This window comes from Falco naumanni, chromosome 11 (assembly GCF_017639655.2).
Source record: "Falco naumanni isolate bFalNau1 chromosome 11, bFalNau1.pat, whole genome shotgun sequence".
NCBI classification, from domain to species: domain Eukaryota; kingdom Metazoa; phylum Chordata; class Aves; order Falconiformes; family Falconidae; genus Falco; species Falco naumanni.
Genome location: NC_054064.1, coordinates 21,795,796 through 21,822,850, shown reverse-complemented (window position 1 = coordinate 21,822,850; position 27,055 = coordinate 21,795,796). Strand labels below are relative to the sequence as shown.

General features: G+C 39.9%; 2 protein-coding genes and 1 long non-coding RNA gene across 19 annotated transcripts in view; 1 reads left to right on the top strand and 2 right to left on the bottom strand.

Moving 5' to 3' along the window:
- The first annotated feature begins 173 nt into the window (after window positions 1-173).
- On the top strand, window positions 174-27,055 carry NEXN (nexilin F-actin binding protein). Of its 14 annotated transcripts, none has more exons than XM_040611002.1 (14): window positions 174-527; window positions 8,380-8,461; window positions 9,496-9,687; window positions 9,828-9,909; window positions 9,996-10,144; window positions 11,498-11,539; window positions 12,649-12,843; window positions 12,925-13,098; window positions 15,341-15,526; window positions 19,559-19,759; window positions 20,988-21,209; window positions 22,304-22,489; window positions 22,935-23,295; window positions 23,401-27,055. In XM_040611002.1, the coding sequence occupies exons 2-14, from the start codon at window positions 8,435-8,437 to the stop codon at window positions 23,412-23,414; spliced, it is 2,031 nt and encodes a 676-aa protein (XP_040466936.1). In that variant the 5' UTR covers window positions 174-527; window positions 8,380-8,434; the 3' UTR covers window positions 23,415-27,055. The 14 variants fall into 14 exon arrangements, with proteins under 14 accessions (XP_040466936.1, XP_040466944.1, XP_040466935.1 ...); XM_040611001.1 differs by lacking the exon at window positions 174-527 and adding an exon at window positions 1,215-1,393; XM_040611003.1 differs by lacking the exon at window positions 174-527 and adding an exon at window positions 1,989-2,056.
- Window positions 13,903-27,055, bottom strand: part of FUBP1 (far upstream element binding protein 1) — a 36,550-nt gene continuing 23,397 nt past the window's right edge. For all 4 annotated transcript variants that reach the window (XM_040611016.1, XM_040611018.1, XM_040611015.1 and 1 more), the window contains one exon: window positions 13,903-14,802. In XM_040611016.1, coding sequence (XP_040466950.1) covers window positions 14,785-14,802 — 18 coding nt within the window. In that variant the 3' untranslated portion in view covers window positions 13,903-14,784. The remainder of the gene's footprint in view (window positions 14,803-27,055) is intronic.
- LOC121095759 lies at window positions 15,564-23,345 on the bottom strand. The gene is made up of 3 exons (XR_005830199.1): window positions 23,335-23,345; window positions 22,221-22,224; window positions 15,564-18,783 (listed from the first exon to the last, which is right to left on the bottom strand). It is a non-coding gene; the product is annotated as an uncharacterized LOC121095759 (long non-coding RNA).

The following is a 27,055-nucleotide window of genomic DNA, read 5'->3' as shown; positions in this document are numbered from 1 at the left end:
GTGGTATGACGCAGGCAGTGCTTGGTGAGCTGGCGAGATCCCCACCTGTGGCACTAACCAGAGCGATTCCATAGCATTCATCTCTCTATGCCAAGCTGTTGTCTCTTTTCTCGGTTTTAGGAGATGAGTTTTTTCAGGATTATTTCCAAACCAAACAGCTATAGTGAGCTGCAGTCATGGAACGGGACTTTCTTTGTGGAGTAATGTAAATAATGAAATGGAGAACATGGCATCTAATCCTCGCTGCCGCAGAAGTAAGGATGATGTGCCCGAGTTTGTTTGGTGTTTTCGCCTGCTGAAAACTGGTTTCTTACCAAGAGTCGCAAGCCCTACCTTATCTGACATCTCACGCCTTTGCTTCAGAAGTACGAGTGCAGCTATTTTGAGGGTGGCACTGGGGGAAGGTTCCTGCGCTGCTCTTCAAAAGACAGACACGTTTTGTGCTTTAGGTTCCACGGCTGTCGTTCAGATTTGCAAAGCCTGAGGTCGGCTAGAAGTTTGGCTCCAGCGTGGCAGGCATGCTACAGGTGAGATGGGCAGAGGCCGGCTGTGTGCCGGAGCCCCCGCAGTGGAAGGTGCGGGAAAGAATCCCGCTTTAGGCAGGAACGGGAATGTGTGCAGGTGTAATAAAAACACGTTTCAGCCCCCGCTTTGCGAGGTTCCCAGGGAAAGGCGCTGCGTGCACCGAGCGCGCCCGGTCCCGCAGGTCTGGCGCTACCCGCATTCCTCCCCGCTCCTCGGCGAGCTGTCACAGCGCTATAATTAGCTGACTGCTCCGCACGTGCCATCGAGCGCCCCGGGACCGGGACGCTGCCGGTATAAAGCTCCCCGCGGGCAGGGCGCACCGGGGGCAGCTCCGACGGTGAGTACGGGGCCGGGGGGCCTGGGGCCGCGGCCTCACGGCGGGCAGCCCGCAGCGGCGGGGGTGCGGGGCCCCGTCCCGCCGCCGGCACCGCCCGCACGGCCCCGGCCCGCCGCTCGCCCGCTCCCTGCGGCAGGGCCGGCGCGGCCGGCAGCCCGCTAGCCGGGGGGCGGCCGCCCTTCCCGGGTTATTTATAACTCCGCGGTGCCTCCAGCCCAAAATAAGCCGAGCGGCTGCCCGCGGGGGGGCCGGCGGCGCGGTCGGGCTGCGCCCCCCGCCGCGGCGAGGGGCCGGGCATGGCACGGCTGTGCTGGGCTGTGCCGGGCCGGGCCGTGCCGAGCCGCGGGGCCGGGCCGGGCCGGGCCAGCTGCCGCGGCGCGGGGCTCGCCTGGAATGCGGGCGCCGGCCGCGCGTCGCGACTTTTATGGAAACTTGCAACGGCGGAGCGGCGGCCGCAGCCAAGGGGCGCTCCGCAGCCGCCAGCCCGCCCGGGGACCGCGCCGAGCCGCAGCGGCGGGGCAGCGCTCGCAGGTAAGAGCGGCCGCGCCGGGAGAGGCGGCTCGGGCGGGCTCCCCTGCCGCCCACGGCCCGCCCCGGCCGCCCGCTCCCCCGGCCGCCGGCCCGCTGCCCACCCGCTCCTCCCGCCGCGGAGCCGCCCCCTCGCAGCCGCTTCCCCCTGGGGGTGGCCGGGCCGAGCGGCAGCCCGCGGGTCCGTCGGGAGGAGCAGCCCCCGCCAGCGGGGAGGCGGTGGGCGGCCGCCCAGGCTCCCCCTCGGCTGGGGGGCGGCAGCCGGCGGGGCAGCGCCTGGAGGGGTGCCCGCAGCTCCGCGGAGGGGGCGAGCGAGGCTGGCAGCGGCCGCCGGCCGGGGCTGCCCCGGGGGCGGCGGGGCGGGAGCCTCTCACCGCCCGGGCCGCGGCTGCCGCCCGTGTCAGGGCCCGGTGGGACCCCCGCGGGCAGCGCCGGGGCCGGGGCGCGGTGTGTGCGGGGCCGTGGGGTCGCTGCCCCCGCACCCGCCGTGGTGGGCGGATGGTGAAAGTTCCTTGCGGATCCCCCCGGCTCGGAACCACCCGCCCCCCGAGCCCGGCGCGTCGGGGCGCGTTACGGCTCCGCTCCGCCCTGCGCGGGCGGCTGTCAGGCGGCGTGGCCGGGGGAGACACCGGGGCTCCGTGGCGGCTTACGGACCGTTTGCTGTAGGTAAATCAGAGCTGCTAACGCACCGAGCGCCTGCGGGAAACGCGGGTTCGGTGGAAGGCATTGCTGTGTCAAAATCCATCGGCAAGTAGCGGCGTGCTGGAAAACACGGTGCTCTTAACCTTAGATCTCGGGTCTTGAGAGATCTCTTGGGCTTCTCAGAAAAACGTCCAATGAAATGAAATTGTGCGATAATGACTAGCCTTACACGAGGGCCGAGTGTGTTAAGGAAGGTACAGAAGTGTGAGAGCGTGCCTGGTGCGTGCAGGAGCTCGGTCTGGTGACAGGGAAGCGCTGGGCGGGTGGTTTGAGGCATTAAGTGCCTTCTCTCATTGCTTTTGGAATATTTTAAATGAGTGGTTTCCTCAGTGAAAGAGGTCAGGCAACCTGTTGTTTACCGTACTTGGATATTCAGCTTTGAAACTCCTTTAGGAAGGCGCAGCGCCGCGGTGAGCCCTGGGGAAGGCACCTGTGGGCAAAGGCAGGAGAAGGCTCGCCGCGGTGGGTGAGGGCTCGGGAAGCAGCAGGAGTGACCCCTTGCTGTGCGCCGAAGGCTGCCAGACCTGCTCAGGTGAAGGTGTCGCATGCGGATCTGGTTTTCATAGGCAGCAGCACTGCCAGCAGAGTAGGGTTGGTCAAGTGGAAGCAGCAGCTTGTCTTGGGGTAGCCGGGACAGTGCTCCTCTGTGGCAGAGGCATGGCACGGGCACAGTGACCACCGCTGTGTCCAGCTTGAATTGACCATGAGGAGAGGCAGATAGGCTGTGTCCTGTCATCGGGGAAGGGAAGAAACAAATTGTGGTAGTGCTTCATGTCCGGTAATCCCTCTTTTCAGCACCCTGAGCTCTGAATCCTTCTCAGTGAAGTCAACAAGAGCTGAGCTCAAATCATACCGTTCCTCTTCAGCCGCTGTGACGCAGCGGAGGATGGAGGAACTATGGCATGGAGCGAAATCCACTGGTTTTTCTCTTGGGGACCTCGGTTCACAATTTACTGCCACCCATGATTAGAATCGGCATGTATCTTGGAACATGAAATCATGGGCCAGAAGATCTCAGTGGGGCTTCCCCCATCACTGAGCAGTCTCTCAGCCCCCCCTACGTTTGCTTTGGAGCCCAGGTACCCTATAACTACCTGAAGGGAGAAAGGAATTAACAAAGAGACGTTTTCTACAGAGAAAGGTGATTTTATTTTTTTAACACAGCAGCCAGACTGCACGGCACAGTTGTGTTAAGAGTATTCATAGTTATAAAACCAGACATGGACAAAATCCTTTATAATAAGTATGTTTTTATAGATAACATCATATCTGCAAGGACTATCCTGCTGTAATGTGAGACTCAGTAAGTGCTGAAGTGCAGTAAATCAAAGATTGAGGAAAAGATTGTATATGAAATCGAGTTGTCTGGGTCAATTGTCAGTAAGCATTCTAGTCTTTAATTATAAAGACTTAATGAAAGAAATACAAGTGGGTAGAATTAGGTTTTTTATTTTTTATTTTACAAAACGTGAAGTTTAGACAGCTGGTGTTAGCTGTCATAGCTCATTAGCTTCAGTGGAGCTGGTGGTTTATGCCAGTTCAGGATCTCCCCTATGCACGATAATTTTAGTAGCTACTTCAGTATCTGTAATTCAGTACAACAACTGGCAGTGTCATTCCAGACGAGTTACAGTAAAGACATAAATTAAGAACATCGCTCTCTTTCCTCTCCTCTTTCCAGTTCTGTTTAATATTTTGCTAAATACTTCAACGCTGTGGATGGCGTTTTTCGCTCCTAAGTGCTTTGGCTGCGAGTAGTGACTTTCCAGCCCTCTCAATATGGTTTTCTTATATAATGGAGTCTTTCCTGCGAGTACATCACAAAGAGGAGACAGATGGTAAACGTAACTTAGACTGTGCCGTCAAGGGCTTATTTATAACTCACAGTAGCCGCAGGACAGCAGGGGGGCCTCCCAAAAGGAGCAATTGCAGGGGAACTAGGCTCTTGTTTAAAGTCCTGGCTTCATACTCCTGTTGTAAAGAGTGGGATTCAGTTCAGGAAAATGCTGGTGCTTTTCGGTGTCTGGATGTTAATCACGCCGCTGAAGATCAAAAACTTCTGTGTTTTCTAATGAAGGGGATTTTTATTTATGGGAGGTTGTGTTTTTTGTGTTTTTTGTTTTTTTTTTTTTTTAATCTGGTTAAAGCTGTACAACATTTTTTGATCAGTTGAGGACTCTGACCTCCTTTCAGAAATGGAAATTAATTATATTTAAGGGAGTGGATCTGGGGACTTGTGAGCCATCAAACCACCTGTGTCCCCTTGATGGCTTTTTTTGTTTACTTTGATTGTTTTGCCTAAAGTAAGGTTTTAGGGAGTCTGCATGAGAAGTTGAAAAAGTGCTATGATTGTAACAGATCAAGAAATATCAGAGGTGATAGCTTACCCATTTACAGCAAACAAAAACAGTTGCTTTTTTTTTTCTTTACAGAGTATTTCTAATCTATTGCCTAGTTGTCTGCGCATTATTGGTTTTGTATTAAATTTTCACTTGAAACTTCTGAGTTTCTGTGTTATAGCAGGTCAAGTCACACTGCAGTAACAGCATTTTCTCTTCCATTCAATTACAGAGATAGGACACTGATCAAAGGATGGAGGTTAATTTTCTCTACTAGGCAAAATCTCAGCGAAGACCTCCTTTGAAAGGGGAACTGCTGTCTAGTATTGTCAATATAAACATAATAACACCAGACTAACATTTCCTGAGATATTTCATTTAATCATAGGAAAGATAAAATGTGGGGGAAAAAAAAAAAACCAACAAAAAAACCTAGCTTGTGTCGTCAGGTGAATGTTAGAGTGACGAGACTGGGTAGGCAAAGGAAAGCCTAGGGACAAGCTGAACTCCTTTTCTGATCATGGTTATGTTCAAAATATAATCTGCGATTTTTCTGGGTAGGAGGCTTCGATGGGGAGCTCTTACAGCTTTTCCTGAGATATGTTGGTCTCAGAAAATAAAAGATGAGACTGAATCTTACGATTGGACAGCTTCATGATAGGAGGACAAATCTCTTATGAAGTACAAACACAGGTAGACTCCTGTGGCCTCAAAGAATAAGCATTGCTTGTATTAGATACGCTCTGTGGGGAAATTCTTACTACAAAGCAAGAAAAAAAATATACACACGCAGAGCTTAAAAATACAGCTAGTTCATCTCAAAAGGGAATTAGTAGGTCGAGGTTTCTTGGGTTGATGAATTGATTACCACATACTTTGTGCAAAGCTGTCAGCAGATAATGAAGGCACTGTTCGTCCATGATTTGTAGGTGTCAGGACTTCTTGACTTTGCCACTTTGGTTGTCTCAGCAACAATGCATTAACTGCATGGGTCCTCTCCTAATAATAAGGTAGACAGAAAGGAGCTTCAGTCTGCTTCGCTGCTGCTGAAGCAGTGGTCACTGCCTCACAGAGCCAAGCCAGAACTCAAGGAGTACTTTTTTTTTTTTTTTTTTTTTTTTTTTTTTCTTAAAGATTCTGGTTGTCTGTATTGGAAATGACTTATCTGCCTTAGGGAGTGCCTGAGGCAGAGTCCTGCTGCTGTTCCTGCTCAAGGTTTAAGAGAGGGAAGAAGGTGCAAACATGGGTGGTATCATGTTTAGTAATGCCCTACCACTTTATATCCATATCTCTTAGCATCAAAGGTGGAGGTAGGATGACTTGCAGATGCAAAATGTCTTACAGCCAGCTGGCTAACTTTCAAGCATACTAAGAGCTGGTGATGCCAAGTAACTGGAAAGTAGCCTACACCTAATAGCACATCTGGCAGTATTCCAAATGGCAGAAATATATCTGCCATCTTGAAGGCCCACAGCCTGATGGACTGGCACATTTTTGGAAGTTCAGACAGGAGGAATTTGCAAAGAAAATTTCTTCCAACATTTCTACTTTTGAAGAAAATGTCAGGTTTGGCACGTGAGGGTAGGTCTCGCTGCTGTCAGCAATCTTAGTGACACTGTCAACAGGCTCAGGTAGTTGGAGTGATCGGAAAGGTTCAAGATGAAGTTGACCCAAGAGCTCGAAAGCTACATTGTGTTTCTCAGACTTGTGAACATAATCTTCTTCAATTAATTGTGCATAATAAGCAATTCAGACTTTGGAATACTCTGTTTTCAAGTGACGTTTAGATGAAGCTGTATCAATAGGGTACGTTGCTGTAGTGAAGCTTTGCAGTAACCTTCACTTGAGGTGTTCAGGTGAAGTGGAATTCCTTGTGAAAGATTATCTTTGGGACTTACTTTTCTGCTCCAGCCCTGTATAAAGGCTAGAAGGTCTGTGTGTCCCAGGCTGCTTCACTGCATGGATCGTACCAATGCTCGAACGTTCCTTTGTTTTCTGATGGGTTCATGCAGTAAACCTTTTATTTAGCTTCCGTATTTTAAGCACAAGGCTAAAGGCTATCAGCCACAAGTAGGGAAGAAGTAATTGAAAAAGCAGAGTATGCTTCATCATCAGATGCCAGAGAAGAACTTCTCCAAGGCCCCACTTAGAAAAATGAGGAAGTCAAAAGATTTTGACTAGTTTAAAGGTTATACCAACCGCAGCAGGGATTTTACTTACATGTGTGACATCAGCTAAAGCTTACAAAGACGTGCAAACCCGACTACACAACACACAGATGCGTATTAAAGTGTATAAGGACCGTGAGACCACAAGAACGCTGGTGGAGTTATCTACCTTTCTAGACATAACAGAATTTTAACATGCTAATCTGGAACAGTCTAAGTAGGAACCAACACTTGGTAATTTTATGTTCGTGTATTCACAAGTGAGAAACTGCAGTGCCTTGGATTCCCGTCAGTCTACAAATGAGGTATTTGTGAACTCTGACTGGGGGGGTGGGATGGCTTTCCATACTCATTTGTTGAAAAGGAACACCCAAGCGTTCCTCAGAACATCTCTGTTGAAATCTGAATTGGAAGAGTTTGGGTTTTGTAAATCAGGACAGGGATCGGTAGCTAAATGCTGTTTTTGTGTGTTGTGGCTGTTTTCATTCGGAAGAACATCCCAAGATACCTCAGAACCTCATTCAATCTGTGTAGCTATGGCAGCACCAGTGAGCGCTGATGACATTGGTGTATTTTTGAAGGGCTTATATGAAAACAACTCATAATGTTCATCATTTTTAATGCCACACAAAAATTCCTGTGTAATCTGTTTGCAATTAAGAACTGGAGAACTTAACTTCCCATGTCAGGAAATGCTCTGGCTTCAGTTCCTTTAAACCGGGAGTGAGAAGTCCCCCCCAGCAGTACGCTGCCTTCCCAGCCGTTTTGCTTTGAGCCTGCGAGTCCATGTGTTTGCACCGCGTTTGGCACACTGATGTCTTAGGCTTGCCTGGGGCTCGGCGCTGGTACGGTCCCCGCAGCCGTGGCGCTGGAGCTGTGTCACGGTTTCCTTCCTCCCACAAGCTCGGACAGACCTGATGATTTAAAAAAAATAGGTGGGGTGGGGGGAGGAAAAGGCTTGCCCTGAACTTGAAGCGCTTTTTCCATTAGGTTCCTAATAAGGACAGTGTAATATAAAATCTGTAACATTTTTCCCTGGAAAAATGCGGTGCGATTTCCAGCACAAAATGAAATGATATAAATCCTTTCTCCAAGGTGTATGTGGCTTACCTGACTCATTTCATAGGTTTTAGCACTAGTTTTTCCGAGAATAGCCCATGGAGAAAGGAAGGCGTTGTTTGTTATTCCTGTCTTGGCTGAGGAGCTGAGGGAGCTGCCGGCCCGGCTGAGGCTGGGGGGGACATTCTCCCAGGGAGGGGGTCTGGGGACAGGCAGGTGGGTCCCCCCGCCATGGGGCTGCTCCCCTGCCAGCCGCACGAAGGCGAAGAGGTGTCTGTGGGGGGCTGGGCAAACTTCATGGAACCTGAGCTGATGGCTCCCACCTGGGGCTGGGGCGGCCGAGGGCACGTGGCCTTCTGCTGCCCTGAGCGTGGAGCAGAGCAGGTTCACAACGCACCCGCCAGGGCAGCCCGAGCTTGGCTCCAAGGGTGGGTGTTGGTTTGTTGTTTTTTGGTTTTTTTTTTTTTTTTTTTTAAATGGAAATTAAAAACCAATATCTCGGACTATATAGAGAAGTTATGAGCATGAATAGTGAATCATAAGCTTGTTCTTTTAATTACTGTTGCATACTTAGAACCTATTCATGTCTTCAAAAGCCTCAAAGGACCAAATGAAAATGTGATATATCAATTTCAGCTGTTGCAAACTTATTTACGGGACGATGGTTAAAGCATCATTTAAAAGGAAAAGAAAGGAATATAACTACAACTGTTTCTTTCAGGTAGAAACTGAAAGCAATCTTAACATACCAGGTGCAGAGCACAATACAGTAAGCCATGAATGACATTGCACAGAAAACTGAGGTATGTACCAATTTTAAAGTAATTAATGTAGTAATTTACAACTGATGCTTGCAAAAAGTAATTACAAACAATTGCAAGAGACAAAAAATTATATCGGAAGTCTGCTGGTATTGCTGTTGTTTTAAGGCAATGAAAGTGTGTGTGTGGGGAAACTCAGGGCAACATTCACTTCTAATTCTCAAATGTAAACGCTGGGCTACTTCAAATATTTCTTTACATAGATTCACTAGGCACAAGAACAAAAGCAGGAACAAACCCTATTGGTTTAGGTGGGAAATGTGAAACAGGCGATGTTTTCAGCCAGTTTTTAGCATTACTGTACTGGGAGCATTCCTCTAGTCATTACAGTAAAAAGAGAGAGAACTTCGCAGTAGTTCTGAAAAGTGGGAACTTTTATTAGTTCAGACCCACGCAGGGTCAGGCATCAGCAAAGTGTCTGTGATCTTCACGTTTTACAACATAAAATCACTGGACTTCTGAGTTTCTCTAAACACTAAAGTAGTATACAGTGCATTGGAAGTTTTAAATGAACAAATAATACTATTTATTTAAAAAAACATACATGGCTGTAGAAGGTTGCAGAGGAAAGCATACCTATTGTGTTATAGGTCTATGTCTTTATATCTATTTTAAATGTTAGGGTCTATGTTAGAGAGGCTCTTTAGTGACTGCTTACGATTGAAAGCAACAATATAAATCTGTGCCTAATTTTTAAAGCCCTAATAATTGAAAATGTATATTCACATAGTTCATATACTTAGTTATGTAGCTATTCATTACAATTGCTTGTAGCCTATGTTTAATACAATGCTAAATGTTGTTAGATATATTATTTATTATTAGTTGATTATTTATTATTAGTTGTTAACAAATACAATGACGCTTAATTGATGATGGTTAGTGACACAAAGTTCATAATCTTAAATGCATTTCTCTTTTGTGTTCTCGCATTCTTTCTAATCCATCAGAATGTTTCTGTCCACCTGTTTCAACTTTCTTTTTCTTATCTTCATTTCTTCTATATCTTCACCAAGATTCTGCTTTCTTCATCTAAACCCGTCCAAAAATCCTATGTGCCCAAGCTTCACAAGGGCGATGTAAAGGATAAATTTGAAGCTATGCAGAAAGCAAGGGAAGAAAGAAATCAAAGGAGATCTAGAGATGAAAAGCAAAGAAGAAAAGAACAATATGTTAGAGAGAGAGAATGGAACAGGAGAAAGCAGGAGGTTATTTTCTTTGCAAATATTTTGTGTTATTTAATATTCAATATTGTATGTGAAAACCTTTTCACATTATTTTAAGACAGTAATATTGCAATTTTATTTAAGGTATAAAGACTGTTTACTTTCTGTGTTTCATCAACTAGATGAAAGAACTCCTTGGATCTGATGAAGATGATGATGCAAAATTATCTAAAATAGAAAAAGGTTATGTTCCAAAGCTAATAGGTAAGAGGGCCCTGATTTTAAAGTCCACATAATTCACTAGGTAAGTATTAGATGCACCTACTGAACCGTGTGTTTCATCTCCACAGGAACCGTTAAAGGCAAGTTTGCAGAAATGGAGAAGCAAAGGCAAGAAGAAGAAAGAAAAAGAATGGAAGAAGAAAGAAAGCGCAGAATTGAACAAGATATGATTGAGAAAAGAAAAATTCAAAGGGAATTAGCAAAAAAAGCACAGGAGGTATGTTCACAACAATCAGGATATAGTTATAAACAACACAAGAAAAAGGTTTTGCATTGATCAGAAAGATTCAATCTTAAGATTTCTGATGGTAGTGATTTACATGAGAGATGTGCAATCGGTGGAAGTGGGGAATAATATTCAGAGAATGTTTGTCTTCAGTTCTTTTCAGTAACATTTTTTTTTAAGCACTAAACTTTAGTTACAGATGAAACCAGGCAGGCATAAAGCTGGTAGGAATATGAATCTGGCACAAACTGTGGTGTCATATGCATGCAAGAGTTCACAGAATTTACTAAAATAATTTGAAAATGTTTGTTATATTTTACCAACCTTTATTTTAGACAATTTTTGCCTATACATTAGTAAATACAGTTCAGTGATACATGAACTAAGTCAAGCAAAAGCAATTAAGAAAATGCCATTGGCAGGCAAAAATAAGAAGATACTAATGCAGTAAAAATCATAAATTATGAAGCTACACATCACGTTTTATTCCTTTGCCACTTTGTGACTCTTATTACATATATATATATAAACAAACAGACTCCAACTTTTCTTGATGCCAGTAAAACAAATTCTGTCTTTCATAGAATTTTGCATTGAGGTATCACATTTAATTCCCTTTGTGAGTTTTCATCAGTGCTGCAAATACTGCAGTGAGAGTGAACATCTAAACGATAGACAGAACAACATGTGAAATTATTTAACCAAAAGATAGTAGTAATTATTTTAGGTTTGTTTTTGTTATAAGAAAAAAAAACCCAGTGCAATAGGAGTCAGTTTTCAACAATGACTAGGATACTATTTTCTACTAAGACTCTTAACATTGTTAAAACTGTACTTTTAACCGGGAATGTATCTAGTAATATTTAATGTACTCTGAAAGGCAGAAGTACATATGATGTAGAATTTTAGAAAGTATGTTTGTTTTAGACAGTAACATATAAAGACACCATATGAAGCAAATACAATAATGGGCTTTTTGCAGTAGTTGCGGGGAAGACTATGTCACTTGAATCAGAAATAACCGATGAGCTTGCTTTAGCTTTTTCCTTTTTACACAGTTCTGGAATACTTAAATGAAGAATGGACATCTTAAGTACTCAGTTCATCACTGAAATGTTAAGAATGCTTTAGCATACTTTTTGTATGATGTTTTATGTTACATTCCCTCTTCCTCAACAAGGTAACCTATCTGAAGTATTACAACAAAGGCTCAATCATTATCATCTCTATGAATTTAAGTGCTACGTACATATCACCGATACAGAAAGAATTTCCAGTTCTATGTTTGCAAATCTAAGGCAAAGAGCTAAAGTAATGTAATCATATGAAATTCTCATTTAATAGATTGATGACTTTAACAATACGGGAACTGAATCAGCAGCTGAGGTAATCCAGATTTTTTTAAAGAAATGTTCACCTACACTTTTATTCACTTTGTTTTATGGTTGTAATTTGGGCTGGGAAAATGGCACACAAATACACAATTAAAATTCAACCAAGGAGCTAACAATTTTTAAAGTATACGGAACTGTATGTCTGTACTTGAAGTCAATTTATGTAAGTTTGAAATAGTCTGCACTGTGAATACTTTGTGGTTAGTTAAAAACACCTAAAATATAGAAAGCCACCAGAATGATTTGAGGTATACTGGCAATGATACTTTTAAGTCTTCTGGCTTTGGAAAGCATCATCTTAAAAGCTCTTTGCCTTAAACTTGAAATTAAAAGGCGATTCTATGAATATACAGATTTTGAACTCCTTACTCAGTTAATTTTTTTTTGACTAATTTACCATATGGGTTTGGATTTTAAGTCTTGCAAATAAATGTTTAATTTCAAAAAGCTAGACCCAAAGGTCCTACTGTCTTTCACTAACACAAGAAAATCACATTCTTAGTACTGTTTTGGAAAGGAAAAAAAAAACCCTACCCACCCCAAAAAACAATAGTTTTAAGTTCTTTGAAAGTATCCCTGATAATCATGGTATGTTGTGAAGAAACTCAGGTAGAAGATATTTTGGCAAGCAAGTTGTGCTTTGAAGCAGCAACATCCTTCAAAAAAATTACTCTGCCTGACAAATTCCATATTGCTGTCTAGAACTACTAGCTTACTCCAGCAACAGTATATCCTTTACGTAATAAATATAAGACTGGAAGTAGAGCGTGGCTACAATTGCTATGTGTTCAAAATTTCACCTGCTCTTCTCCAAACCATGAATATTTACTACTAACAGTTAATGAAAATATGTAAAGGAATTAAGGAGTTTGCCAGTAGTTATGTTTAAAATATCATTCAGTCTTGATGCTCTTCAGATACTAGAAGAAAACTTTTGACTGCCACAGGTTTATTCTTGTGGTTAATACTCAATACAAGTAATTTTTTTGGAAGCTTTGGTGCACACAGGTAAAACAAAAATTTCATTAAGAAATTAGTTTAATGTAGAACTCTGTATTTTCAATTTGTATTATGAAAATATAATAAATTATTTTTGGACAGGAAGGGGATGATTCTCTGCTAGTTACAGTAGTGCCTGTAAAACCCACCAAAACACCTGGGAAGATGAAAATAAACTTTGAGAGCACAGGAAAGGAGAGAGCTGAACAAAGACAGAGACAGGATGAAGAAATGAAGCTAAAATATGAGGAACAAAACCAATTCCTTAAGGAAACCAAGGGCCTTTCATTTGTCAAGGTAAACCAAGGTAAATCTAAAAATACCTAAGAAATAAGTATCTATTATTTAAGATGTAACTATTTCACTTCTCTTACACAGGGTGAAAATGAAGACAAGGAAACCCAAGAGCCTCTGTCTCCTGGTAAGCTGAAAGTTACATTTGAAGAACTTGAAAGACAAAGACAGGAAAATCAAAGGCGGCAAGCAGAGGAAGAAGCAAGGCAGCGTTTAGAAGAGGAAAAGCGTGCCTTCGAAGAAGCTAGGCAGCAAATGGTAAATACATGTTTTGTTCATATTTTAACATAGGATATACTTTTCTAGTCTTCCCTGTATCTGATTCTTCTCTTAATCCTTAAGTATATTTTCAAGCTGTTAAAAGTCTGAAAATTACTTTTGAAAGATTTATTTTTGATCTTACCTCAAACTTAGTAACCACACTGGCATAATGCTTTAGACATTCTTTCAGTAAAACCAGGAAATGTATGTTTTTTAAATTTGCCAGCAGATTGTATATCTACTTTGTAGTAACTTAAGCTCTACGTTGTCAAGAAGATAATTGTCTTGTTTTGTTCTTAAGTAGTGCTTCAGATGTTTCAGTAACCAGTTTTTGATGAAAACATTCTGTAGTATTAGAATGCTATTTCTTATTCCTGTATTTATTTATAAATATGATAGATAAATACATCAATTAGAACTTTCCTCTTAAGAAGAAAGAGAAAAAAAGACGGGTCAGCTCTCTTGTATGTACTGGCATAAGACAACAATACACTAGAAATTATTAGATTAAGCACCAAATTGTGAGTAATATAGCTCACAATTCCTGCTTTATATTACTTGCAAAACTGCCTCCATATGTGTTCTTTATCATAAGCCAGACAGATTAACCATAAACAGACCTCACTATAGTTTGTTCTTTGGTCATAATAAAGGAATTATATGCTTGGTATTCACATAGTTCTACATTTCCTTACTTTACCATACTCTGTTTGCAAAAGCATTTTTTAAGTTCTGCATTTAAATATCTTTTCCCTGTACAATCATGATCATTACGACTTGCTAATTCACATACAAAGATGATTAACGAGAAATGAGGTTTTGATCTTTCATGAAATATCTTAAAACATTTCTAGGAATTTGCTATACTTAAGAGTATAATTACGAATGAACATTCTTGGATAAACAGCTCAAGATGACTATATTTCAAAACCCTTCAAGAAACTTATATTCTCCAGGAAAAAGCCCATAGAATCTCCAGAAAACTGAAACACTGAAATTACCAACTGATCCAAATTGTGAGGGTTCTAGGTTTAGGCAGTTACCCAAACTGTAGTTTACTCCTCCACCTGCACCTCCAATACACCACTTAACCTTTCCACACAGTAACATTTGGTATTTATTTGGGCAGGGGCTACTAGTGAAGGAGAAGAGGGAAGAAAATGGAGAGAGGACTTCACAAAGTCATTAGCCGTTCTAACTGAAGTTTTGTTAACATTTCCCACCCTTACATATATGCATTTATTAACGCAGTAATATACAGTAATTTACAAATTCTCTACTTCAAAAGACGCTTTCTAACATGCACTTTCATCTGGTATCAGTGATTGTTGAAATCTGAAGTCCAAAGTTTTCTTAAAAGAGTTCAGCAGTTAATTTCCTTCAATTCTTTCTTTCTTCCCTTATGAATTTCAAGTAAAAGATTTCTGTAATTCCCTTAACTGGCTACCCTGCGTAACAGTCCCAGGGCTGCCTGCAGTATACAGAAACCTGGATTATCAGTACTCTGAGAGTTACCAGTCCATTTCCTCCATTAACAAATAAAGTACTCAGAGGTGCCTTCTGAAGATGGCTCATTCTTTTGTTCTTGATTGCATTTTGCAAACCACAGGCTTCTCTTAGCAGGTAAGTGTTCGCTGGAGGCAAGCAATAGTGAAGAGATCAGAGTATCTCAATTCCTTTTCTTCAGTGATGATTAAATGTCTAAAAAGAAAAGAAAAACAAAAATCTCAGTCTGGAGTAGTAACAAAATGTTAATTGATTTAGTTTTGCTATAAAACTCTACAGCAATTTTTTAAGTAGTCGGTGTATCGTTAAAAACAATTTATATGCAAACAAAAAGACTTGATGGTATAAAGGTCTATGAAAATGACGTAAAGAAGGTGAATAGGGAGTGGTTTACAGTAAATGATCCAACCCTGAGACCATAAAATATGTACTTAATTGTTCAGCCTTTTCCTGATAACACGTTGTTCTTTGAATTACACACTGAGATTTATAGAAATTATACAACCTACATATTCGATAGTGCAATATGTTTCTTTTCTCTCCCTCCCTGGCTAAAACCAAGACTAGAACATTTCTTAAATAAACCCAACTCTTGATGTATTTTTTTCCCCCAAGGAGAAAAAAAAACCCAACACATTTATAAAAGATCAGAAAGGAATACTTTCCACTTATTACTAAGTGGAGTATGTTTGGATAACTCTTTTCTATTTTTTCCTCTCCCTCTTCTCTGAAGATAAATGAAGGTGGCGATGAAGAATCTGAAAGTTCCGTTAAAGAATTCCGTCCTGGGAAACTGAGACTCAGTTTTGAGGAGATAGAGAGACAGAGGAGAGAAGAGGAAAAGAGGAAAGCTGAAGAGGATGCAAGACGACGCATAGAAGAAGAGAAAAGAGCATTTGCTGAAGCAAGGAAGAACATGGTATGGCATTTTTGTTTAGTATATAGTTTACTTTTTACTTAAGTCTCAAATGAACTGGAAAGGAGCTCTGGGGGGAAAAAAAGCTTTAAATACTGTTGAGAAATGCATACTTCAACTACATCATTAATTAGTTCACCTCACTACTTACAGAAGGTAGTGGGATAAACTAATCGAGTTCAATACCAAAAATCACCACGGAACAAGCCCTCATCACAGCAAGCCTAGAAAGGGTTTCCAGTAATTTAGTCCAAATGAGATGTTGTGTCCAACGGACATTATTATGCTAGACACAACAGACTTGGAAAGCAAAATCTTTTCACAAAGAGGGTTTGATAGTCTCTTGCGGGAGGAAGAGCAGTTCCTTTTACTTCTCCAGGTTTATCTCTGCCCTTACAGGCTGTCCACCATCAGTTCTTACTAGCCAAACCGTAACTAAGAGCACACTAGAGAAATGCTCACTGTAAGTACAAGTCATCTGTGGCTGTTCAGCAAGGAAAAATTAAGAAGGCTGAACTCAGCTAATTGGTATTTTTATCGTATTTAATTGCTTGTTCAGAGAAACAGAAAAATTAACTTGTGGCATTTACCATTAGAACAACTTGTATTTGTCTAAGCAAGTTTCATATTACAATTAATCTGATATACCATGACTTCTGAAATTTCAATTAAGGCTATATTGAAGACAAACTTTCAGAGACCTAGGATTGACATACTGACACTACCTGAAAGCAGAGAAAGACACCCAACTCCAGAGGGTGGCAACACCATTTTTTATAAAAAATAACTAGCATAGTGCTTTTCACTGTATTCTTAACACTTACTCCAACAACTTCACATTTCAGCAGGCTGTTGAGTATAAGCCAGTTACTTATTGGTGGATGTTAGCAAACAAAGTATTAAATAACACAAATACCAACTAAAACCAAGCATTGTTTGTTTCAAAAGGAAGGACAAGACTTGCCATATAGAACTGTGGAACAACCCACTTACCTACATTCCCTTCTGTGGTTTTATTGGGAAAGACCAACTGCATGCCTAATTAAATGTTCCTCATCATTCAAAGCAATGCTTGTGAGGCAACGCTTTGTATGACTACTAATACTGCAAGCAGTGCTCCCTCTGCCTGGAAATTGGGCCGAAGACAAGACCTATATGCTGAAAGACTACCTAGAGAAACTACAACGTAAATTTATATTTCATGTTGTATTGGTAAGCAATTACGGAAAACAGTGTCTGTCCATACCTCCAAAGAGAGCAAACAAACTAAAGCCACTAGAAAAGAAATAAATGCGTGGTATTGGACTTCTGTCATTCCAATTTTTATGAAAAGCAAGCAGACAACAAAAGGAAGGCAAAGAAATTATGTGCTGTCTTCTGTTTTTTCCTGCTTTCTTGAGAATCTTTTTTCTGCCTCAGTGTAGTAAGAACCTAAGATATGTGTCCAGGCAAGAAAAATCTTGTTGATCAAACAGCGTTTAATCCATTAAACAGCACAGTCTGACTGCGCTGTAACTGCAGACAGTGAAGACATTCAGTATTTGAAAAAAAAAAATAAATAAATTACTGGAAGTGTATTTTCAGCCTACACATATTTGCAAGTTTTCTGTTAATTAGCATCCAGAATATGAACACCACATTTCCTGTTACTTAGAAGATACATGTCCATGCTTTCCCTGTTTTCCACAGCTACACACTGTAGCAGCAACGCAGGCATGCTTTTAAACATTTCAAGAACCTATCGGTCATCTCTTTCCCAAGTAGTAAAACTTCACATTCTATTTTTATTTAAGCATTTAAATTAAGTAGTTATTTTAGAACCTCTTTCATATTTATTCATGTTCACTTTGTTTTGAAAGTATACACACAGAGTAGTAGTAATATTGTTGCTGGAAAACACAAACGCCACCTCCTTTTGGAAGGTTCTCCCTATTTCACATTTACTTGTGCTACATTTATACTTCCGTGCTTCCCACCATCAGCACGATCGTGTTCAGACCGAAGCATTCATCTTTCATCCCTATCACACTCTTTATTAGAGACCGCATAAAGAACCTGTCTTAACATGAACGAAAAAAAAGTTCCATCAGTCACTGTTTGCCCATTGAAAATAGGTTGACTGTGCTGCAAATTATGGTTCTTACAGGACTGTTTCTGTTTCTTACGACCATCTGTTCCCACTCTGCAGGAAAAAAAAAGTATGGTCTCACATTACAAAATATGGCTAAGATATTTACTGAACTAACCACAAGTTTTGTACATCACACAATTCAGCTGATTTTTTTTCCCTGTGTTTTTTAACCAGGAATGCCAGCTTACTGTCTTTTCATAAATTAGGACTTGCAAACACAGAGCAGACAGCTGCTAGTGTTTGCTCACATGCACAGCTTTCAAAAGTTTATACGTACATGTGTTGGTAAATTTTGAATTAATGCTTCTATTCACTTAGGTTCTGTATTTTCTGAAGTGATGAGCATATGAACTAATGCATCACAAGCAAGAGACTCATTTCTTTGCTAATTTAGCTGTGGTTAGCCTCTGAAAACGATGTGGCTATGCATTGTTTTCATTAAAGGAAATAGTTTACAGCTTTGTTTTTTGACTCCGCTTCTCCGTAACACAATTTCAACAAATATGCTCGTATTATGCAAAACAAATCAAGAATGGAAGGAATGGTGGGGCTGAAGTCCAACCGCAAGCTTGCTCAGATGGAAAATCTAAAGGACATCTATAGCAAAGAGCAGTATTTGAGTGGGTTTAGACTAAAAAACTACTGAGCAAGCTGTGAAAAATAAAAAGGCTAGGGGCAGAGCAGGTCAAGGCAGTGGTACAAACTAAGAGGCACAAACAGCAGTGAAAGGTCTAAGTTTCAATGGCAGTAAATATCAATAAAGAGAAAAGATTGTTTGGCACTCCCTTTTGAAAAATGGTTATTTTCTGTTTCTTTATAAAACTAGTCAAAACACTTTCTGAAATGGAAATTTTGCTCCTTTAGTTCTTTCTAGCATTTGCCTGATTACTACTGTTGGGACTGTCTACAGTTTGGGCACGTTGGGCTCTTCCACGTTTGCCACAGGCTTTTCAAATGTGCCAATTAATTAGTGCCAAAAGCCACATCGCCAGACAGTTCTGGATCAGTACTTGACCTCATCTCACATTTATCCACAGAACATTAATGTCGAGACAATCTCTGTTAATAAGTTTACATAGTTAAATGCACAAATATACATTTATATAGATTTTATCGATAAGTTATTTCACTGGTCATTTTTGTAGTATACAGCTTCACATTTAGCAATGCTTTGCTTCAAGAAATTCAGTCTGATAACAAATACTTGCTTTTACACTTCCCAATTCCGGCAGTAATGAAAATCACCTTTCCTAGGCCCTGTCATCTTCTTATTAATTAAGTCTACAAAATCAGCAGCCTGCTCGTGAATGACCATTGAAGCCTAACCCTACTCTGAAGTCTGAGAAAAGGACAAGGGGAGGAGGAAACTCTTGCTGTTGGGTTGTACAAACCAGTGAACTGGCAAAGTAACTTAGTAAAACCAATTCCTGCACAAGAAGAATTTCTTGTGGAAAATTCTGTTCAGTTTTCCTTACTGGAAATACTGATATTGCTTAAGAACAGGAATATAATTCAGTCTGCTTACAAAAAGATTATAGGTAAACATACTTCAGCATTAAGAGCAATGACATTTACACACAAGCACTTTGTCTAATTATAGTCTATAAAATAAATAGGAATTAATTGTTTCAGGTCCCAAAGCTGCACTCTGACACCTCTCCATCATCTTGCAAAAAAGACTACATTTTAATAAGCACCTTCATCATAAAAGTTTAGCATTGCAATAAGAAAGAGCTAAAGGCAAACACGCTCCCCCGTCCCAAAACATCAGAGGAACATTGTCATATTGCATCTTACTGTACCGTGGCAGATACTGCAAAGTACTTTGTTATCTTCATGTACTAGAAGTGTCTGAGCAACGGTGTCATTTCATCACAGATATCATTAATGCTCTGAATTTTCAGCAGGTGCTGGATGACGACTCACCAGAAATGTTTAAAACAGTTTCTCAAGAATCTCTCATACCTGGTAAACTGGAAATTAATTTTGAGGAGTTGCTGAGGCAAAAGATGGAAGAAGAAAAGAGGCGCACAGAAGAAGAGCGTAGGCAAAAGTTGGAAATGGAAAAGCAAGAATTTCAACAGCTAAGACAAGAAATGGGAGAGGTCTGTATATCCAAAGATATATTAAGCATGCTCTGAATAAAAGTAAGATGGATCATTTAAGTTAATTACTAAAATCTCAAACTTTGAAACTAACTGAAAATTCCTTTAAAAGGAATTGTAAATAGAGTATTCTGTGAAAAGAATGAAAAATAGATAAAAGTATTTTTAAAACATTGTACAATACAATTTTTTATCACCAATCACAGGAAAATGCTTTTATCCCTTGCCACCCTTAAACTAAAACCTATTTTCAAGTTTGTTAATTATATTTTACACTCACTTCTGAAAAATCTACAGTATTGCTAAAATGATTATGTAGTATTTACAATGTTGGGAGAACAGAAACACCTAGTTCCCAAATGAAAATACAAAAATTAAAGTAGGTAAGAGCAAAGTTCTTGCTTTTCCTCAAGGGAATGCCGTGATAACTAATTAGGAAAGAATTAGTGGCCTGAACTTCAGCATATCAATGCTTTGAAGACAGTCACAGCTGATTTTAAAAATCACACACAAAATTCGCTTTGCTTACCAAATGTATAAAACATTGTTCATGAACTTTACACTTCAGTTTGATTTCGTTGTGGGTGCCAGTTCTTTACTATTCCTTTTTGAATGTCAAATGGACTACATTTAGTTATTTATTTTTGTTAAGCAAAGCTAGAGCGAGTAACAAAGGCTCTAGCTTGCGAAATTTTCAAGTAAATTTTGTATTACATCCTGGGAAAGAAGAGATAGGGACATCCAACTAAAATGCATATACATCTTTACTGTCAGTCAGGGGTCATAAAAGGAAGGAGTAAAATAACAACAATTGCAGCTTCAGACAAGTTTTGATTACAGGATCTATAAATGCTATTTCTTTTCCAGTCATGACATTCTGAAATCTCATTTGCTGAATTAAAAGCAAAAGTAATCTTAACAAATTAGCTGTATTTCAGGAAATTATTTCTTACCATATTACAATTAAGTCAGATAGGTAAATTAAGGATCCAGTATAATTTTTTTGTATTGCTAGGTGTCTGGTTCTCCGAGTCTGTGAAGGGTGGTTTATTGATGGCAATAACAAAGGGTATATTCAAGCAAAGTATTCTTAAAATCGGTATCTAGTTTAGACGTGATACAAATGCAGTAATTAGGTGTAGTAAGTTACACCTATCTGTGGGGAAAACAGGTAGTAAAAATAACTAAGGCATTTTCCATCTTTACACATTCTGTGATTTCTGAACAGCTGGAAGAAGAGTCCGAAACTTTTGAGCTAAGCAAAGAATATGAAGAATTAATAAAGCTAAAAAGAAGTGGCTCTATTCAGGCAAAGAGCTTAAAAAGCAAGTTTGAAAAAATAGGACAATTGTCTCAAGAAGAAATACAGAAGAAGATTGAAGAAGAGCGAGCAAAGAGAAGAGCAATGGATGAAGAAATAAGAGAAAGGGAAGCTGAAAAATTTCAAGAGGTAAGTTGCGTTCTGTATGTTAATGCTATACTTGACTAGCACACTAATGATCCAGGAGCGGACAGTGCTGCTGCATTCAAAGCTTGCTGTATTTCCAAAAATATTTTCTCCCTTCTTTCCTGTTCCCTTCTTTGGATGCACAAGGAAGTCTTGCCTCAGCATCCCCGTTTTCTTAAACAGCACCAGTTTATTAATGAGTTATCTGGCCAAGCAGAGATCTGTTTTTCTGCTCAAGGTCCTCAATTCAGCATTTTAATGTGAAACCTGCCAGCCTGAAGGTCTGAAACATTCATATTTGAGAATTTATTAAATCACCACATGAATTGCTTTTAATTGGTATTAAAAACAACACACCACAACAAACCAACACAAAACCAAACAATACCATTTTAAGACCAAGTCTTTTTATCATCTTTACTCATTTCTCAGGGTAGAGCAGAAAAAGATACCTAATTAACTATGCTTCAGGCTGGAAACTATCACATTTTTTCAGGGGGCAGAAATAAGAAGTGAAGCTATCAGTCTAACCAATAAATCAACACTGTGCTCTGTCATCCAAAACACAGACGTGAGCTTCCATGACATAAACATGTGGCAATGCATGAAACCTTTTTTAAGTGGTCAGCCTCATCTGAGCCTTGTTCTGAGGTTCCTATCCACAGTAGTTAGTCACTTCAGTATCGGCTCAAAAGCCTTATTTTTGAGCTTTTAACTTAGTAACTGTCACTCTAGTTGTTTCTGTAAGGTCAACCTGTGGTAGGTGCTGCAGCTACCCTAACATGGCATAGAAGTCAAGTCACTAAGGATTTACTATTGCCACAAGACAGTGTTCTACTTCCATATGAAAATAAATCTTGAGGAGTTATTTTAACATTTTTGAAATTACTTTTGCAAGTATTTCGCCCTATCCCTGGGATAAACTATTACAAGACAATCTTAAACCCAGCGTTAAACAAACCTCTAAGAAAAACAGGACTTGTGGCTTTGTTCAATTAAAAACTACAGTTCTACAAAACTACTTTTATCATCATACACATTTAAAAGGTAATAAATGCATTAAGTCCTATTTTTTAATTCCCCCCCCCCCCCCCAAGGATGATGAGGTAGATGTGAGACCAGCCAAGAAATCTGAGGCTCCATTTACTCATAAAGTAAACATGAAGGCTCGTTTTGAACAAATGGCAAGAGCCAGGGAAGAAGAGGAGCAGAGGAGAATTGAAGAACAAAAATTACTACGCATGCAGTTTGAACAAAAAGAAATTGATGCGGCATTACAGAAGGTATAAATTACAAAGTACCTTTTCCTGAGTCCTAAGTGTCATTTAACTTAGCTTCTGATTACCACTGATGGCAACACTGCCAGAGGTATAAAAGGAACATTATACTTGTTTTAACAGCTGCTGTGAATTGCTGCAGGAATGTAAAACTGCCTTTGGGGTTCTCACATATTCTTGAAGAGTATGAAAGTTCATCAAATCCTTTGATTAGTCTGGAAATGGAATCTCTGTTCATAACTATGTTCTACCCCGAGATTTCAGCCTCATTAAAGTCCATTTTACTGCCTGTTCCATATCCAGATTCAGTGCGTTATGTTAATCTAGTGAGGGTAGGCGTTACGTTCCCCCTTCTCAGGAATGCGGCAATTCTTCTGTGATCAAATACGTATCCTTAGCAGTCACACTGCTAATGCCTTTTCAAGTGCTCTAAATGGACTTATTTTAACAGAAAAGGGAAGATGAAGAAGAGGAGGAGGGAAGTATTATCAACGGTTCTACTTGCGAAGATGAGGAGGATCAGGCTCGATCTGGAGCTCCCTGGTTCAAGAAATCACTGAAAAACACATCAGTTGTTGATGGCGAGCCAGTGAGATTTACAGTGAAAATTACTGGAGAACCAAAACCTGAAGTTACATGGTGGTTTGAGGGGGAGATGTTGCAGGACTCTGAGGACTATCAATACATTGAAAGAGGAGAAACCTACTGCCTTTACTTGCCAGAAACCTTCCCAGAAGATGAAGGGGAATATATGTGTAAAGCAGTCAACAACAGAGGCACGTCTGCTAGCACCTGTATTCTCACCATTGAAAGTAAGAGTTAGCATTTTAATTTGCTTAATTCTCAAATACTCTTCTTGCATCTTTCCTATTATGAAAATCTAATTATCTGTTTCTCTTAACCCTTTTATTTTCTAGCTGATGACTACTAATGCTCTACTTTAGCTGGAATCTTTCTTCCCCTCCAAACTTTCTTATTACATCATCTCTTTCTCTGATGGGGCCAACTAAAGAAAGCAAGGATATGCATTGATTTGTCATTCCTGCATCAGATAAGAGTAACCTTCAAATTGTGAGTGTCCCGAGTTCCTTGATCAAATAAAAAATTAGTATTAAAAGGCTAAAAAAAAGGAATCAATGTATGAAAGATCAGCTCAAAGAAAACACTGAATTATAATTACTGGCTCCCACATTTGAAGACCAACTGTTGTGTAATAGTATAAAGCTAAATACACAATCTGGAAACTTGTGTAGTAGTGTAAATCTATCAGTATATTTTGCATGAACACTGAATATTTAAGCTGTTTTACTTTATCCCAGAGGCACTAAACTGGCAAAAGGTAATACTTACTGATGACTTTCAAAACCCCCAGTGTACTATTTTTAAAGAATAAAAGACGACATAACTGCTCACTTCTGTTGTTTTGTTTCAAAGAGCATTAGTTCTTTTGTTTTAAATGGGCTTGCATTTAAACTGTTATGCTCTTACCAACCTATGCAGTTGATAACCCGAAAGTAGGACAACCTCATTAAGGCTTGTAGTAGCCTTTATAGTACCAACATTTGCTTGTAAAACTTCCTGTATCGCTTAAGCAATGAAAAAATCAGAACAGTTGGTGACAGCTACAATAGGCTCTTATTTTGAGTTGACAGGAAGCAAGCTTTAAGAAAAGTATTTTCAGGAAGTGCCTAACTTCTCAACCTTTGTTCTCTCAATGCAATAAATTTATTGCTGCACCTCTAAACATCTGTCTTCTTAATGCTACTGTACTATTTTTCTCTAAGACCTCTTGACATCAACACCAATGTCATTGTGCTAACACCATCTGAACTGTTTAGCTTCAGCAGGAGTAATTTTACAAGAGTCACATTTTATAGAACACTTAGAAGTCTTAATATAAAGATAAGGTAAGCTGCAGCAAATCAATTGATGCACTTAAAATTTCCTGTGGTTTAATCTGCTGACTGCTCCTTGTACAGTTACCTATTGAAAGTCACTTTTGCCTCAATAAAAATTAGAAATTCAGAAACCTCTTGAAAAGAATGGTAATAGGCTGCCTGATGTTTTGAATTATTATCTATCCTAATAACGATATATTCTGCTTCATTTCATGTGGGTGATGTTCATTCACAGAAGTACTAGTTGCTGCAGTATCTTTCCTCTGAAGCTGTTATTTCAAACTAATGAAGGCAGGGATAGAAGCATAAAAAAAAGACAAAAACATTGCTATTATTATCCATCAGTTTACATTTATTGAGAAAAACCATACAAAAAACATTATACAGTTAACGTGTACCCATATTACATACAATGTCAATGCAAGCTCAAAACCACATTTTTGTAAAGCATTCAATTTACCTCAAGTCCAAGCTGCATCTCCCTAAGACACTGTTCCCATCACAGTTGCCTTTTAAAGCCAATCTTCTTTTTACACACGGGTAGTTTCTGCAGAGAACACTTTTCTCAGGACGAAAAGGCATTTCACATGCACGTAAGAGAAATATTTGTGCATACACAGGAGTTTTATAAGCTATTACTAGGGAAGAGGGAATCCTGTCAACTGTATGCTTGCTGAAAAAGCCCAGTCCTCCCTTCCTCCCCCCACTTCCAGAAAAAAAAGCAAAATAAGTTTTTAGCATGCAATGGAAAACTTAAATATTACTTTGGAAGAGAACAGGGAAGAAACAGTTTCCATCATCCAATAAAATACTACTAGTAAAAAGATGAAATACTTCAAGACAGGCTGTGCAAGTGAATAATGATCCTGTCTGCCCAGACAACTTAAATAGATGACTTTTGATCAAGGTAGACTGAAGATTATCCACCTGACATTTTATTTTGGGTCCTATTAAAGAATAGGCTGCAGAGAGAGATATGAAAATGCTTTTCCTACTTTGAACATTATGCTTCCTTTTTACACTTTTCATACTCTTCACATTCTGCTTAATTTGAATGGACTCTAAGGGGAGGGGAAAAGAAAAAGCAGGAAACGTTGGGAAGACACCTTTTGGACAAGTGCATTACATTTCTAAGGCAGTCCAGTTATCATTTTGCATCAGGGTAACTCCAATAGTCTATTTTCTCTTCTCCCAAGAACTATGACTTTGGAGACAGAGTTGACAAATAAACACTATGCTTAGCACAAAACAGCATGCCTGTAAACCCAGCAGTGAGAAAGCTGGAAGTCAATACACCTCAAATGCTACACAGAAGAACATCTCATCGTCCACACTCTAGCAACATTCCAATAAACTGGCTTCTATCTCCTCCCACTGGCTAAATTTACTGAAAGACTACTCAAGACATTTTAGGAACAACAGTTGAAGAAGAAGAGTCAGGTAAAAGGAATTGAACAAATGACTTGCCCAACACTAAATTCACAGTATCAAAATTCAAATGGTACACACCTAACCTTTTCTCACATCAAAAATGAAGTTACATATTACACTACAGATGAAATATTAAGCGCCTTGAAAAACTGAAGCACAACTACTAATTTAGTTCAAAAATTCAATATATCTAAGCTTGACTGTTTAGAATATAACTTAGATGGTTTATATTATTAAATCACAGTTTAAAAAACTTAACAGATTATGGAACATTTATGGTCAAACAAATTATACTTTAAAGAATGAAAAGTGATCAAAACAAAAATCATACCCTACACCATCATGTATGGGATACATTTCAAATCTGTTATGTTTTTGCCAATTTTACCTTCTACATGGAGCCCTTCTATGGTCCATGCTCATCGGCTCACCAATGGCATACACTCAAAGGATTCCTCTTTACTGGTAGTAACTATCTCAGGACCTGATTCTATGAGCTATGATTTGGTGCTTGCAGCATCTTCAGCACTGTGTGTGAAAATGAAGGCAGTATTTTTGAATATTTTTCTTTGATGTACAGATAAGCAGGACTTTTGAAAGAGGAGCAGCACATTTTAGAAACAGAATAATCAACAAAAATCAAATAGATGCTGCTTTATGTTAAGCAAAAAAACCCCAACAAAAACCTGAAACAAAAACCTGTACCAGACCATCTATAAGACATACAAACATTTTAAACTATCAAAATATACAGCAATTCAGTTAAAGTATCAAGAAAACAGGATACACTGACTGCTATATAGATAAAATATTATTTGCTGTACTGTTAACATTTAATTGGTGCACATGCTTTTTCAGTTAAAACATACTAATCTCTGAAATTCCAGAATTTCTTCCTACCACGTCAAGTAGGAATCAGCAAAGTTAGTTATCTAAAAATTCCACTAACAGACTGTAACTGTAAGACAAGTTATCAAGTTCAGTGATAACAACAAGAAGTCATATTCTTTATATTTAGGTCTCATGGGTTTAAGTAGGAATAGTGCCCTATTATAAAAAAACATTTGTGAAGGCTGTTGACGTTTCTAACCAAAGTAATTCCTGCATATTTAAAAGGTTTTGATTCTTTAAATTGCAACAATTAGCTATGAAGAAAAATAATAAAAATCACTTATTCTGATCAAGTGTAATTACTGCAATCTACTCATCTGTTCTTAAAAAAAAAAAAAGAAAAAAGAAAGAA